Genomic DNA, 14,737 nt, shown 5'->3' with positions numbered 1-14,737 from the left:
CAAACTACAAATATAAATTGTGATGATTTTACACTCTACTTATGCCTAGTTTTACTAGAAAGAGAAATAAAAGGTTATTGGAGGAAACTAGAGCAACTGGTAGCTTAACATTGCATTTTCTCCATAGCACTCAGATTCAGTAAAAACTTCCATTCATTCATTTCTCTGCTATCTGCTGCTTAAGTTTATTGTACAGAGGGAGACAAGTCTCCTCAAGAGGCTGTAAAAGCTCAGTGACTACATCCAGACAGCTGATTATCCCCAAAAGAGGTCAATTACAGTGGCCTCTGACTAAATAAAAAACTACAATTTTGAACAGAAAAATGACATCAGCAGCTGGCTTTTCAGGACCACCATATTGTTACTTAAATTGACGTGATCTGACTGTGCCAATCATTTATTGTTTAGATGAATACAGACAGAAGGGGTAAGGACAAATAGGTTTCTGAGGGGGCCCATTTGGGTTTTTCTGTTGTTATTAATGTACAACACATGAACCTACTAAATCAGATAAACTTCCATTGATCCAATCATTCCAATTTGCAATATTAACATCTGATTCACGTTGCAATAGTACCAACATACGCTTGCTTTTTACTTTCCTGAAACAGAAAAAAATTGTCACTGCCAAAGCACTTTATCCATTTAAATTACAGGGTTGCAATAGTAAAAAGTGATGAAAAGTATTTCATCTAAAGCTTTATAAGTTAATGAATCATTATACAAACACAATCAAGAATTGAAGTTTTGCATGCGGAATGAATATTTTATTTAGAACCAGTTTATAAAAATAAAATACAAAATAATTTGAAAACAGAACTTAAACATTGTACAAAGCCTTGATATGGTACAAATGAGAAAATAAATAATTACAACTTTATGTACAAATGACCATTACATGGGCATTAACTCTTTATGCTCTTGGGTGCCTGAGCAAACTTAAATGAAAAGAATGGCTTAGAAGATTTCCAAGGAGGGGAAGAGAACTGCAATTACTGAGCAAGAGAATTTGAAGGACTCAACATTTGTCTTCCTCAATGGTAAAAAACGATCTTGGAACTACTTTCCACTTAATTTAATCATGCTGCAGACTTTGCTATTGAATACTTGATTTCTCATGGGGTCACAACATTGTATTTTTAATTAATACACAGATTTAATTCTTTGTGGTATTGCCCAGAGAGTTTAGATTAGCAGCCATTGGTTGGCCACTTCAAAAAGTCAGTACTTGTCTGAAGCCATTGCTGGTGATTTCCTTAATTTACTAGTTTGGATATTCAGAGGAAAGCATTTGAAAATTGGCATCTGTTAGCACAAGCACTGTAACTTGAGTCTGGGCTGACTCTATAGAAAGAAAGTTAAAACCTGGGGAACAATTTCCAATCTTGCTTTCTAGCCAGTGAAAGTAAAGAGGATGCAGAGAAGGCTGCTTGGCAACAAATCCAGATCTCCAGTCAGAGGAAGAAGATGTGAAATTGCCAAAAAAATCCTACTTCATTTTGTGTCAAACCTTTATGACCTTGCCTGCCATGCAGCAGATACGGGTTTAAAAGGATTTGAAGCCAGGCAGACCAAACTAATTACACTGCATCTTTTGGAGCAAGCTGTTCTGCTGTTACCATAGGTCCTTTACATAAAAGGTCAAAGATCAAGTGATCTCAAAACAAACCTCAAATTAATTCCAGCTGAATTCCCACAGACACTTGTGGATGATCAGGACCTCACATGAGTAGCCCACTTGTGGTATTGTTTTAGAAGAAACACATTGTACTCTTGGCCAAAGCTGGCTCGCAACAGTAATTCTGACAGAAAACGAGAGATCCAGAGGCACGTCATGTCATAATACTAACAATAAAAAATAAGCGTTTTCCAATTTAAAATACAACAACCACAAATTTGATACTTATAGAGTGAGTTTATCCTTTCAGTCCCTGATCAGGTGAAAGAGTCTTAACAAAACAGGACCCTATACTAATTTTAATGGAGTTTCACCTGCACAAGAACAGCAAGAACTCTCATGGATCCAAGCTCTTCATGTAGAGAAGAAACAGAAGCATAGCATTTGGGTTTGTCATTATTACTGTTGAGAGAGAATATGTTATCATCAATGGAGAGTAAAATCAGCCTACCTGTTCAAACCTGGATGGCGAGAGTCATTGCAAAGTTAATACATAAGTCTTTGAAACAATGGACTCCTGAACATTTTTCCTTAAAAAACCCAACCAAACAAAACCCCCCCTTGAAGATGGATATTTAAAAGCCTGATTATTTAAACCACATGAAAATGAGTGATAAAAACTTTTTGGCATTTGATAATATCTTAAGATAATTCCTGACAATTGTTATATAAACCAGGCTGACTTTATATAATTTCTCTTTCACAAATATTATGTGTAGGGAAAAGGAAGACTGGCTTCAAGCAGACAGGTGAGGTATTCTTATGTGAGGTGCATGTTTATGAAATTTGATTAGCTAAAAAATGTATGACCTATGCCTGTGTACTGCATGTACTCAAAACATTGAACCTCACTCCGTTTTACCAGCATTCCTGGTAACCAAAAATTGTACTAATTAAAACCAAAGGCATTTGAGCCAAAAGCAAAACAGCAAACAAACCCCTTCAGTTCACTGCCTACTTGATTAGCTAAAAGAAGTAGAACAGAAATATTATGCCCTGTTCTATAAATTTCAGAAAGAGGAATCATAGAATCATCAAGGTTGGAAAACATCCCCAAGATCCAAGCTCAGCTGCTAACCTAGCACTGCCATGTTCACCATCCAATGAGCACCCAAAGCTTTTACCAGTTGAAGAAAGGAATCATGGATAAACATCAAGGCCTTTATTTATCCACCTGACAGTTCTCTGACCATTCCCAAAAGTGGAAAAGCATACAGAGAATGTACCATAGGAATCATGGTATTAACCGAAGCAGACCCTGACTTACCGAGAATGACAAGACACACATGGCTCTTGTCACCTCATGGAACCAGTCCTGCATGAAAAAATCCATATATTATAGGCCTATAACAAGAAAGAGTTTGACTTTGAGCTCTCTTTTATTCTCCTATTCCTTGTCAGAAGATTACTCTCTCATTTAACATATATATAAAAATTGGAGGCACATATTGTTGGTTTTCCATTAGACCCTTTTAAGAAATTGGAATGATCACATTCTTCTCACCAGAATTTACGCCTCTTAGTGTTCCATAAAAATGTTCAATTCATTATGGAAAAATTCTGTTTACAGGAAAGACTGTACTGTAAGTCTGGCTTTATCTACATTCTCATCCAAGAGAAAAAGAAAAAAAATTTTAGAAGCATTACAGTCAACCATTGCATAAACGTTACTGCAATAAGAAGGACTTACGGGAATTTTGCCCACGTAGGACTACAGGATCAGGCCTTGTAATATGAAAAAGACACAGAATCAGAATTAGGGCATAGGAAAATTGCAGCAGATGAAGAGGAGACCAGAGTAAATCAAAGCAAAACAGGCCTTGGCTCACTCTGGCAAATGAATTCCAGTAAACAGGATGGAATAGCTGAGACTCTTCTTATCTATATGTATATACACACATATGTATGTATGTATATATATATTTCTATATAATATACAATATCTATATAAGTGTATATGTAGATACACTTATGTACAAATGTGTATTTATATATATATATATAAAAAATCAAAATCGTGTGTTTTCCCAGCTGTAGTTAATACCATAATACTACACACCATAGATGATAGAGCTCCTGCAAGTCTTTTTCAGATGAAAAATATTTCAAGCTATTTTTAAATATATAGGACCAAATCCTCCCTTATACATCAAGACTGTTTAGTGAGGTATGCAAGAAAGCTTGATCTCAAACATGCAGACTTCAAGGTATGAATATGTCCAGATTTTCCAGGACAGGATGTGGCTGGTGGCTGTAATGAATGCCTTGTGTCACTCTGCAGGGGTTTGCCTCCTGTATGTAACTAGCAGTTAAGACCTCATATTGCTCCTGCCTTTGAGCAGTGAAATTTTCTACACTTACTGATCCCACTCAAGCAGTAGATGGGTGCCTAGCATCATACAACTTGCCAACATTGCTCTACTGTATCACACCTTCTATTACTCTAGCAGGGTTTTACCTAAGTAGTAATTGGTATTTGTAATTAATAAAGAGGTTAATTAATATTGATTTTTGAGACTGAAACAGATTGATTTTACCATGCAATATTGTAGCACAAAAGTCTGTGTGAAATGTTTGGTGATTTCAAGTTTTATTTTAGTTTAAAGGCTTCATGCCTTAGTTTCTCTAAAAAATGCTCCAAAGTGCTGGCCACAACACAGAATACACCATAAGAAGGAATTGAGCGTGCAGTATCTGCACCTGCTACATGTCATGGCTCCATTGCACTGCCCTCCAAAGAAATGAGGGCTTGAAGAAGACAAAGTAACAGCTCCTTGAATTTTATTATTTCCCAGCTAATATTCCTATATAAGCTGCTGTGGGCTATGCAGAGTAACTATAGCCATTTTGTACAATGGAGAAAAATCTTCCCCGTCCCTGAAAATGTGTTGCAGATAACCTGCCATAAACCATTCACACACACTCTGCACAAGGGCCACACACATGTACATTGATGCTTTTCTGCAGAGCCAGTTTCACATTCAAATACTGAAGCTTACAGAGTCCTTAATAATTATATAGGCCCTCTAGAAATATTAAGCTAATATTTATGTATGAGTTGATCAGCTGACCATTACATAGTAACATTAACTGATTGCTATGTTAGACTATAGTAAGCAATTCTGTAAACTTTTGGGAGAAGGGTATCAAGCAACAAAAAACTCAAGAAGAGCAGGTAGTTCAAGATAAGTTATTCACAATTGCTCCTCCATTCATATCTTCATGATTTTCTCCTTAGATCCTGTTGAATCCACAGCAAAAAAGCAACTGGGGGTATGCAGTCCTTTTACCTTTTTCGTCACCAAAAGAAGACTGTGTCATCAATCACAACTGATTTCTCTTTTTCTTTTTGGCATAGTTTACTATTTTTACATTGGCAAGTAGTTCAAGTACAAGTGAATTTCTACAGCATTGGTTTACTTTACATAGTAATGTCTAACAATGGACAAGCCTGTACTTTGAAGACAACATAAAATAGGTGTTATATTCTTTCTCACCTGCAAAGCAGTTATCTGTTTCTGGATCCTGTTACACTAGAGAGAAAATATAAACACCTCAACTTCAGCATTTTCAGGCAAGGATGCATAAAGTTGGTACTTACTAAAACTGACAATGTAATGTAGGAATAAACTTACACGACCATAATAAATGCTTTTCAGAAATAAGGAAAAATAATCATGGGCTGCCACACCACCTTAACAAATAATTCCAGCAAGTGCCCAGGACAAAAACATCACAATATGACCAAGTTCTTTTTTATGATATACCATAAGGAAACATGTAGAAAACAGGAAGGAAAAGATGGAATTTGTTGTTGTCACATTCATCTGTTAGGTATTCATAGACTGTCACTGTTCCTATATGACAAGTATTCACAATTAAGAACTCACATTATGAAATAAAAATGAGTAATCACAAGACTTATTTGTACTAAAAAATAAAAATACCTTTTGAGTCTTTGTTCTTGTTCCATATGCAAATGTGCACATGAAATTAGAAATTAAAAAAAAAACAAGCTGCAAGACAAAACATTGGCTGGTTGAGAAATCAGCAGTCCCTCAATTCTGTACCAAGGTATAAAGGCTATTAGAATTTGTGCATTCCAGATTTTTTTGGCAGGGGAGAATAGAAGAGGTAACTATATGGGAACTAACAGAAAGGGAACTGTATTATTCGTGGTCCATAAATTACAAATCAAAAATGAGAAAGAATGAGTTTATATAACCATATACATATATGTATATATAAATATTTATATTATATAATTTACCATGAGGACATGCAATTATTGGTATAGCACCTATTATACAATATAATACAAAGGAATAGGACTTTCCAATGGTACAGTTTCTTCAGAAAAAGCAGGTATACCCTACCTATTGCATTCATCTGTAGTGCTTGAAACCTGAATGAAATTAAGGTTCCACACTGTGCTACATTACATATGGGAAACAATATACATAGTCATAGTAAGAAAAGAAAAAAAAATCAACATAGTCTGACAGCAAGTGAAATTCAGTGCAGCTCTAGGGCAGCTTTAATGCAGCATTAGAATGTGTTAGCTCAGAGACAAAATATTCCCTTTTTAATCCAAAGGTATTCATTTGGCAGAGGTTAAATAAAAAAGCACAGATGCTGGCTGGAGAGGCATATGACTACAGCAAGCAGATCAGAAATTGACAAGTCTACTATGCATCCAGAGTCCCCACTACGGGAATCATTAGGGAGAGCTGGCTGCATCTTTCTCAGGCTTGCGTTCTTGCGTGTCCCTATTCTGACCCACTGTGCTTTTCTGAATATAGCAAAAGGTGCCATACCTGTTCATTCCCTACAGAGTTCCTGCAGAGCACAAGATGTTACTAAGTAACTACTTAATAAAGTTGGAGGAATTACACACCATGGACTTTACTGAGAGTCAACAAAGCTTGGCTATCAAAAACACATTTGGGAAACAGAATGACAAGAATCCAATATAAAAAATATCTTAGAATTCTTTCAGTATATTTTGCTTTGATGATTAATATTCTTACCCAGATTTTGTAAGGGTGTAAAGTATATTTCTGTCACCTCTAACCTATCAAGTTCACAAAGTAGACAATCTCCTCATCTCTGTTTCATCTTTCATGATTTTAGAAAACAAATGATGGAAAAAACAAATCTTGATTGGTAATCTGCTCTGCATTGTAAGATCTGTGGTTTAAGTGATCTATAACTAATGGAAAAAGTCAGCAATAACAAAGGTTCTTTCTTCAGCTGAATAAAGGGGGTAAGGAAAGGTTCTTACTTTCTAGCTTACACTGCACTTTATTGTAAATCTGCAACATCCAGTGAAGTTCTTCCAAATCCTACCACATGTGGTTTGAAGAACCCCACCATGACTCCCAAAACTCTGTATGATATAGAACTGAGAATTAGCTTTTTGGATCCTAATTACTACTAAACAGATTTGTGAGTAATATAGGTACAAAACCATCTTGTCAAATGCTAATATTATTTTTTTTCATTTCATCAGTGTCAAGAAGGGGCAAGGTATATGATACTTAGGTTAAAAACCTGTGCCATGATACATAGGGGACAAAATGAGCGCTCAGGGACTCAAAGGTGAGTGCAGCTCAAAATGGAAGAAATTTATAAGACAGAAATATAATCTTCTAAACTGTGCTTTTTTAAAACTGCAAAGAAATGCCTGAGCATACTTATCTCCCGAGTGGTGACGTCATTTTGGGAATAACCATTTCAGGTCTTCTTACATACTCCTTGAGTATGTAAGGCCTTAAATAATTACGCCAAATCTTCTAACTAGAGAAACTAAACACATTGAGATTAATATCGTTTTAAAACACTCACCTTTAAGATACTTTTTTACCCTAAATACATTGCACCTCTTTGACTACCCAGTCATTCTTATCCTGGCCTCTACTTCCTGTCTTGCGGATCTGCTTGCTGCCTGCTCTAAGGCAAAGCCTGGCCATTTATTTACACAGAATGCTTTCTCATGAATAGTTTACAATGGCTACTTTCTTTAAAATGTGCGGATTCAACACTTTTTTTTAATATACTTTTTTTGATTATTTTTTTAAATACACAGTACACAGACACAACATGCATCAGATTTAGGAGGAGACTTTATACCTGTCAAGGCCCAGTTCCTATCTGCTAAGCTTAGTAGTTGATTTGCTCTTTCCTGTGGAAGTCTTAGTGTTTGGGGAATGGTGGAAAGAACTGCCAGATCCTTTCAGACCATTCTTGCTTGGTTTGTTGCAGCAATGCTCTTGTTGGCAGGATCTCCTAGAAGATGAGGAGCCTGAATGGCTAGGAGGTGATTTACTCCTCCCAAGATGTGGGGATGAACTCCTCGGATCATGATGAGATCTCCCAGCCCGGGATGGAGAAGAACTGGCAGTACGGGGTAAAGAAGAGCTCCTAGGGGAGGCACTGGGACTGCGGCGGGGGATGACAGGGCTCTTGGGTGGTGTTTTTGGACTATGTGGAGATCCTGGACTCTTACACTGGGTAGAACTCCTTGGTCTTTGAGATCCATTTTGTAGGATTTGAGCCAGACGAGAGATAAGATCTGAGTCCGAGTTGCTACTGCCTAGGACTCTGTATCTGCGCAACCTTAAGAAGAAACAAAGAAAGATTATTTCTATTTCCACTTATTCATTAAAGTTCAAACAGAAACTCTGTATCACTAGAAACAAAGGAGGAGCTTGCATAGCAGAACAGATATGTGAAGCAGAACCTTCCCGTTGGGTAGAGGTGTTTGGATGTAGGCTTTGGCTTCTGTGTTGTTCAGATCAACACAGTATTTATATTTACATAAACTCACTTACATAAACCGCCTCAATGTTTATAGGATAACTGGAATTTCCTGGTAGCGTTGGAAGAAGTGCACTGAAGAGCAGTGCTTATTGCTGTTGTTTCAGAGGGGTACATCCATTCCAGCACACTATCAGTATACTCCCATACAAAATTTTAAGGGATGACAAGGCCCACTGCAACTTCCTTCAAAGGATTTTGCGCTACTGTATCAAAATTATCCTTATCTTGGAAATGTAGACACTGAAGAAACTAGATTGTGGTTGTCTACATGAAGATGTGGCAAAGGGGAGGTCCTCTAGAATTCTCTCTGCCCTTCTTTAATTAGTTGGTTTACTTAGCCATGATATAAGCATAGCTAATTGACTCAATGTTGATGGCTGGAATCTCCAAATATTTACAATGTCTACATTAAGAACAGATTAATTTTCAAGGGGGCTGAATATAACAGATCCTAAAAATTTCTATGGGTTTTTTAAATAACCAGCAGTTCTGGAAAAGTGACCCCTCTTTAAAAAATTGTGTAAAGATTTAGTTATAGATTTTCAGGTTTCAAAATATTGAATACACATCTATTGATGTATTAGTTTTAACAGTGAACCAGGCTCATTCTTGTGTAACAGCTTCTTTTCATTCATTCTCCAACAATGTAAGGTTTCTCAGAGAATTGAAGCCCAGCATTTTTTAAAAAATTAGTTAAAGGATGGAACTTCTACAGGATTACATCCTGCACAGTAACTGCAGTCTAGCTCAAATTCATTTTCAACCTAAAAAATCTATTTCCATTTTCTCTGCATTACCTAGCTTCTACCCCGGGTCTTGTAGGCGGTTTTCCTGGGGGTGGCCGAGGAAAGAACTGAGCTGAACTTGAACCGGTGACTTGATCAGTGGTTGCCCAAGACACTGGCCTTGGAATCTTGCTTTTTCTGGACTGAGGGCTGCTTGGAGATAAAGAGCTATCTTCATTCTGCTTGCTGAAATGGGAGTCCAGTGTCAATCTAGAAAACGAAGCTAAGACATCATCCTCAGAAAACGGTACTGGAGCAGTAGCCATTTTTTCCTCCAGTGACTTATCAGAGGCACTTGAGAGGTCACCAAGGAAAGATTTGAGCTGTCTCTTTTCCATAAGTAATTTGACCAAGTCTGTCTGATGGGCCTTTTTCAGAAGAAGCTTTTCCTTTGCGGAAACAGAAGAGGAATCTGATATTGAGTCTATCTCTTGTGCTAAAACTGGGATTCGGCTCTGCCTAAATACAAAAGGAGATTTAACTGAGTCCCTCTTAGATCGGTAAGAATTCTCATTTTCTGAAATGCAGTGGAGTAACTCTCCATTTCTGGGAGCATTTTTCTCTTTTTTATTCTCCTGCTGCAAAAAAGTAGTAAGGGCCACTTGGTGGCATTTCAAGTTTTGGCTATGGACTTCCTCCTTATCAGAATGAAAACCATTCTCCTGAATGGTTGCTATTTTACTTGCCTGTCTATTGCCATGTGTGTTATTAAGTCTTGAGGGAGACAATTCTGATGTTTTAGGTGCTACTGACTTCAGAACATCATCCTGATTTGGCAACAAACAGACAGGCCTCAACTTTGATTCTTGAGCTGCTTCAGTATTTGTTAGAGGTTCTTCCTCTGCAGGTTTTGAGTTTCCTGGCAAAGAAGAATTCTGTTCTTTGCTTAGCATTTCAATGGCATCCTCAGAAACCACTGGAAGCCCTTCTTCCTCAGCTTCCTCCACAGCAATATTTCCAAGTTCTTTCTCTTCCTGTATCCCACTGTGTTCAGGTAGGTCCTTTTGGCCACAGTCCAAGACACTGACAGATTCTTTGACAAGTCCTTCCCTGTCAAGCACCTCTTGGCTAATATTAAGTATCAAATTTGGTCTGCTGGCACTAGCTGGAAGTGCATCTTCTGTCCCAACCAAACCTGGCAAACTTTCCTTTGGAGAGGTAAGTTCCACAGTGTGTTCCACAGACTGACCATCCTGCTCTCTTCTCTCTAGCTGCTGTCCATAGTGAAAGCTCTCTGAAGCAGACTGTGTGGATGCCACTGAAGGTCTGGGTATTGTTATCTGCATTGGAAAATTAAAGAAAAAGGTAAGAAACTCAGGAATGTTATACAAGTAACATCCTTTAAATAGCAGCTTTGGTTCCATGTCTTCAAGATACATTATATAATGATTCCTATGAATCACAGTGTTCAAATATTACCTAACTTCATAACATACACATAGATAACTAGAAAAAAAATAGTCTATCATCCCAAGACAGAAATATGTAACAGGTAAAAACAAACATAATGTCAGTGAAAAATGTTGCAGTTACCAAGAAATGAGATCCAACCTAATGGGCAGATTTTTATTTATTTTACTTTAGTTTGAATACCCTTAGAATAAGTTGTATATAAATGTAAAATCTTTAACAAGTACATAGCAATATTTTAGACAAATGCAGAAGACAACACAGTGACATTTAGATTCAGAAACTCCATATACATAATGTATTTTTGTCCAGAAAAAGAACTTTCCTGAGTATCCAATACTAGTTATTACTTTTCCTATTGAAGCTTATGCCCCATTTTAACTAAGTAACCTGGTTAGGATATCTCCTTACCTAAGGTCATTAAGAAATTCAGAAAGTAAATACTTACACATCTAAATCCCCTAACAGGTCTGATCCAATAGATACATGTAAAGCACTCCTAAAACCTATATATATATCGTTAAGTCAGATTCCCTTCAAAAAACAGTTGGTTATGATGAGTGCTGTCTCTAGCACACAGCTTAATCGTTGGAGTACACGTCCAGGAAATGGGAAACCTGCATTCATGTCTCTCTCTACTTGAAGGACATAAACCCACTTTCTCCAGTTCCCATCAAGTAGGGAAAAAGCCAGAATGGAGTTGTTTCTCACCTTCCCCATTGAAGACAGGCCACTGCACAGACACAAATGCAAGAATCATGAGGTGAGAGGGTGAAAGAGCGCATACAAAAGAGAGAGAAGTTTCGTCTCTGTGGACATGGGAGGAATGCACTCTCATGCTAAGAAGAGTCCTACATTCTGGTTTATATATACTGGATGGAGTAAGTTGGTGTAAACAGTAAAAAAAAAAATTAAAAAATCAAGGGACTACCCTTATGTCTTTCTCTGCATGGACAGAGAGTTCAGCTCTGTTTTTCTTTCAATTCTTTAGCCTCATGAATCTGACACAGTCTGTACTCAACAGAAAGTGGAAACACTTTCTTTTTTTGGTTAAAAACACTTTCTTGATGTACTACAGGTAGAAGAGAAAACTATGGAGCATTGCTAGGATTCTGCTGTGTTACAATACAGATTTTACTTGATTTTGTTGCAGAAATTAAACATGGTGCTGAGCTTACGGGGCTTGTGCAAGAGCTAGTACATTAGTACTACTGGCAGTAGAAACCAAACAAAAAAAAAAAAAAAAAAACCACCAAAAAAAACAAACAAACAAAAAAAACTACCCACAACCCCACAGAGAGCTGCAGTAAGAGTCTATTTTTTGTCTCCTTTATAATTTGTTTTCAGGTTTGGGCCAAGTCCTCCATGTTTGCTGAATTAAAATGGTACATTGAACAAAAATCTGAAGTTACTTTGTTTTGGCAAAACAGTCCTCATCTCCTCTTACTCTCAGTCCAGGTTCTTTCATCTGAAAGAAACACTATTTTCCTTTTGAGATAGTGAAGTGTTTCTTAGTTCAAAAGACTTCTTCTGAGAGAATCCAAGAACATCAGTTCAGCTACAGAAAGAACAGAGGAAATAGAATTATTTTTAAAAGCACCTTTCCATGATTAGATCATTTAGTGCTTAAACCTCGAGTGTTAAAAAACAGTTTAGCAAGAACTCTGCACAGAAAGGAAAATGGATAGGTTTTCATACATATGTACAAATTTGCCCTAAGACAATACTCCAGGTATCCTACATTGCAGGACTTGCTTTCATATGACAGAGGAACTTACTTTGGCCTGTCAGACAAAAATCATCAGCTCACTTAAAAATTCTGATCTACAAGCTGGGTAAAAGAGGCTTCAGGAAATTTTAATGCAATATTGTCCTTGGAAGAGTGGGTTCAAATTTTGGAGAGATCACTTGGGCATTTGCTGTCCACTGAGCTCTGACTTCAGCTGTTTCAATACCTTGTTCTCCAGGGCTGCAGATGCATCTCAACAGTAAGGACATGTAAAATATTTCCTTTTCCAAACTTTTCACTTGATGAGCTAGTCTAGTTGCCAATTCAAATAACTCAGGATTAAAACACCAGCGTTGTCTTCTACATACCTGAAGGATGACTTCCCTTAGAATAGAATGATCCTGGTGTCCTCTCAACTTACAGAGGTGAGACAACCGTAGGTATCTGCTTTCAGAAGGATATTTATCTATTTGATATATTTCCAGAAGAACTGCAACTGCATTTAAATCCTCTTTTCCCAAATATGTTTACATGAAAACTCTCTTTTCCTTATGATACCTCTCTCATGTCTTTGCTAGAAGAAAGCAGCTCTGATATGAAGTTAATTTACATTTTTCAACAGACTTTATATCCTTTGCCACATCTAGAGAGAGAATTTTCTAGTCTTTCAGGCAGATCTTGGCCATACATATTTAGCCCTTACATTCAAGAAAGAGGAGACTAGGCTTGTTGAACCACCTATAATCAAATAGGCAGGAGCTATTTGTGAAAAAGAAACAGTGAACACATGGAGAAAAGAAAAGGATAGTGGATGACTAAGTACCAATAAAGACCCAGTACTACTGAGTAATTCATACTTTCAGAAATGGCTTTTTGAACACATATATCACTTTCTTGATTTGTATTCTCGAACAAACAAAAGGCTTTTTTTCTCACAATAAACCTCTTTAGTCTTTTCAAAGCACAAGAACTAGATTATATCCCTGTTGGGCTTAACATTTCACCTATATGTGCAAGAAATTTAAATGGGTAACCATAAATGATCCTCATATTTTTATTTCTTGTGCCACTAAATACACTCTTATCCTGTGAGATTTTTATGGTTAAACATGTCAATTATGTAAAACACTGAATCTGAGGAACAAAGACTATAATTCATCTAAGAAGTAAAATATGGGGGATACAACTTAAAACCCCACCTTTCAGCTCACTATGATAACTAGTTTATAACACTGATTATTGCAATTCCCATACTTCAACAGGAGTTATGTGATACAACAGATGACTAAAAATGGCTGAGACAATATATGGAACAATTAATTCAAGGTTCTCCTTTCAATCCAAAATATTTGAATGAAATTACTGCCACCATAGTCTTGAATCTTTTGGCCTTCCCTAAATAATTTCTTAATTCCTTTCTGTTTTCTCACATTCACACTTGAACCAAGATGAGAAATTATACTGCATTTCTTCAGGAAACTTTACATGAAAGTGAGTGAGATCTCAAGAAGGAAAAAGAACAAAACAACAACATAAATATCTCTAACATCCTGTATGACATCTGATAATCCTTCCTCCTTTTAAACCTTTGACAGGCTGCAATAGCAAGTGATATGCTTGCATGAATGCCTCTGTGTACATATACACCTAATTGTAGAGGAATGAAATACTGAGTTTAGGTCTGCTCTGCTCTTAAGTTGCTAAGCCTGAAAGACGTAAAGGTGTGAATATGGATTATTGTACAATATCAGCAATAGCTTCTTCCTTGCACTCATGGTGTCTGGTACTTCTGCATGTCAAGTGCTGTCAGGACTTCAGGCCTTTAGAGATATGGTGCGCAGATCTGTTTCCTGCTAATCCTTTCAGTATTTGTAATTTCTCGTATTAACACACCATCATTATACTACTGGACATCCTGAAGACACTTCACCTAATCAGTTTACTCTTCAGAACATCCTTCCTCCCTTAGTAAACCTTGAAGCTTATGTATCCAGGAGAACAAACCCCATGTATCTTTTCTCTTTTCCCTGCTTCTTTTTCACCTATGGTTAGCTCTATAGGCAGCAGGAATGCAACCAATGCTAGTACAAGTCTGCAACTTCAACAAGACCGAAAAATCTCCCTAAATCTTTCCAGTTCACCAGCTTTCTCTTACTTCATGAGCTTTTCTTTACTTACACAACTTAATTTCTATTTCCTTGCACAACATTATGCCTCTGCAAAGAAATTTGAACAGCAGGTTGCATGAAAGTGCCAAGGATACATTAGTGCACTGTCCTGTAATTTACTGCTAGTGCCATCTCACAGGAGTAA

At 37.0% G+C, this 14,737-nt stretch overlaps 1 protein-coding gene across 5 annotated transcripts in view; it reads right to left on the bottom strand.

Moving 5' to 3' along the window:
* Nucleotides 1-739: 739 nt before the first annotated feature.
* Nucleotides 740-14,737, bottom strand: part of TTBK2 (tau tubulin kinase 2) — an 85,319-nt gene continuing 71,321 nt past the window's right edge. For 2 of the 5 annotated variants that reach the window (XM_048306263.1, XM_048306266.1), the window contains 2 exons: nt 9,298-10,565; nt 740-8,296 (listed from right to left, as the gene is read on the bottom strand). In XM_048306263.1, coding sequence (XP_048162220.1) covers nt 7,828-8,296; nt 9,298-10,565 — 1,737 coding nt within the window. In that variant the 3' untranslated portion in view covers nt 740-7,827. The remainder of the gene's footprint in view (nt 8,297-9,297; nt 10,566-14,737) is intronic. The other 3 variants (XR_007204142.1, XR_007204141.1, XM_048306265.1) reach the window with 3 other exon arrangements.

Source organism: Corvus hawaiiensis, chromosome 6, assembly GCF_020740725.1.
Source record: "Corvus hawaiiensis isolate bCorHaw1 chromosome 6, bCorHaw1.pri.cur, whole genome shotgun sequence".
Taxonomy (NCBI): Eukaryota; Metazoa; Chordata; class Aves; order Passeriformes; family Corvidae; genus Corvus; species Corvus hawaiiensis.
The sequence above is the reverse complement of the archived record's forward strand: the minus strand, read 5'-3'. Positions and strand labels throughout refer to the sequence as shown.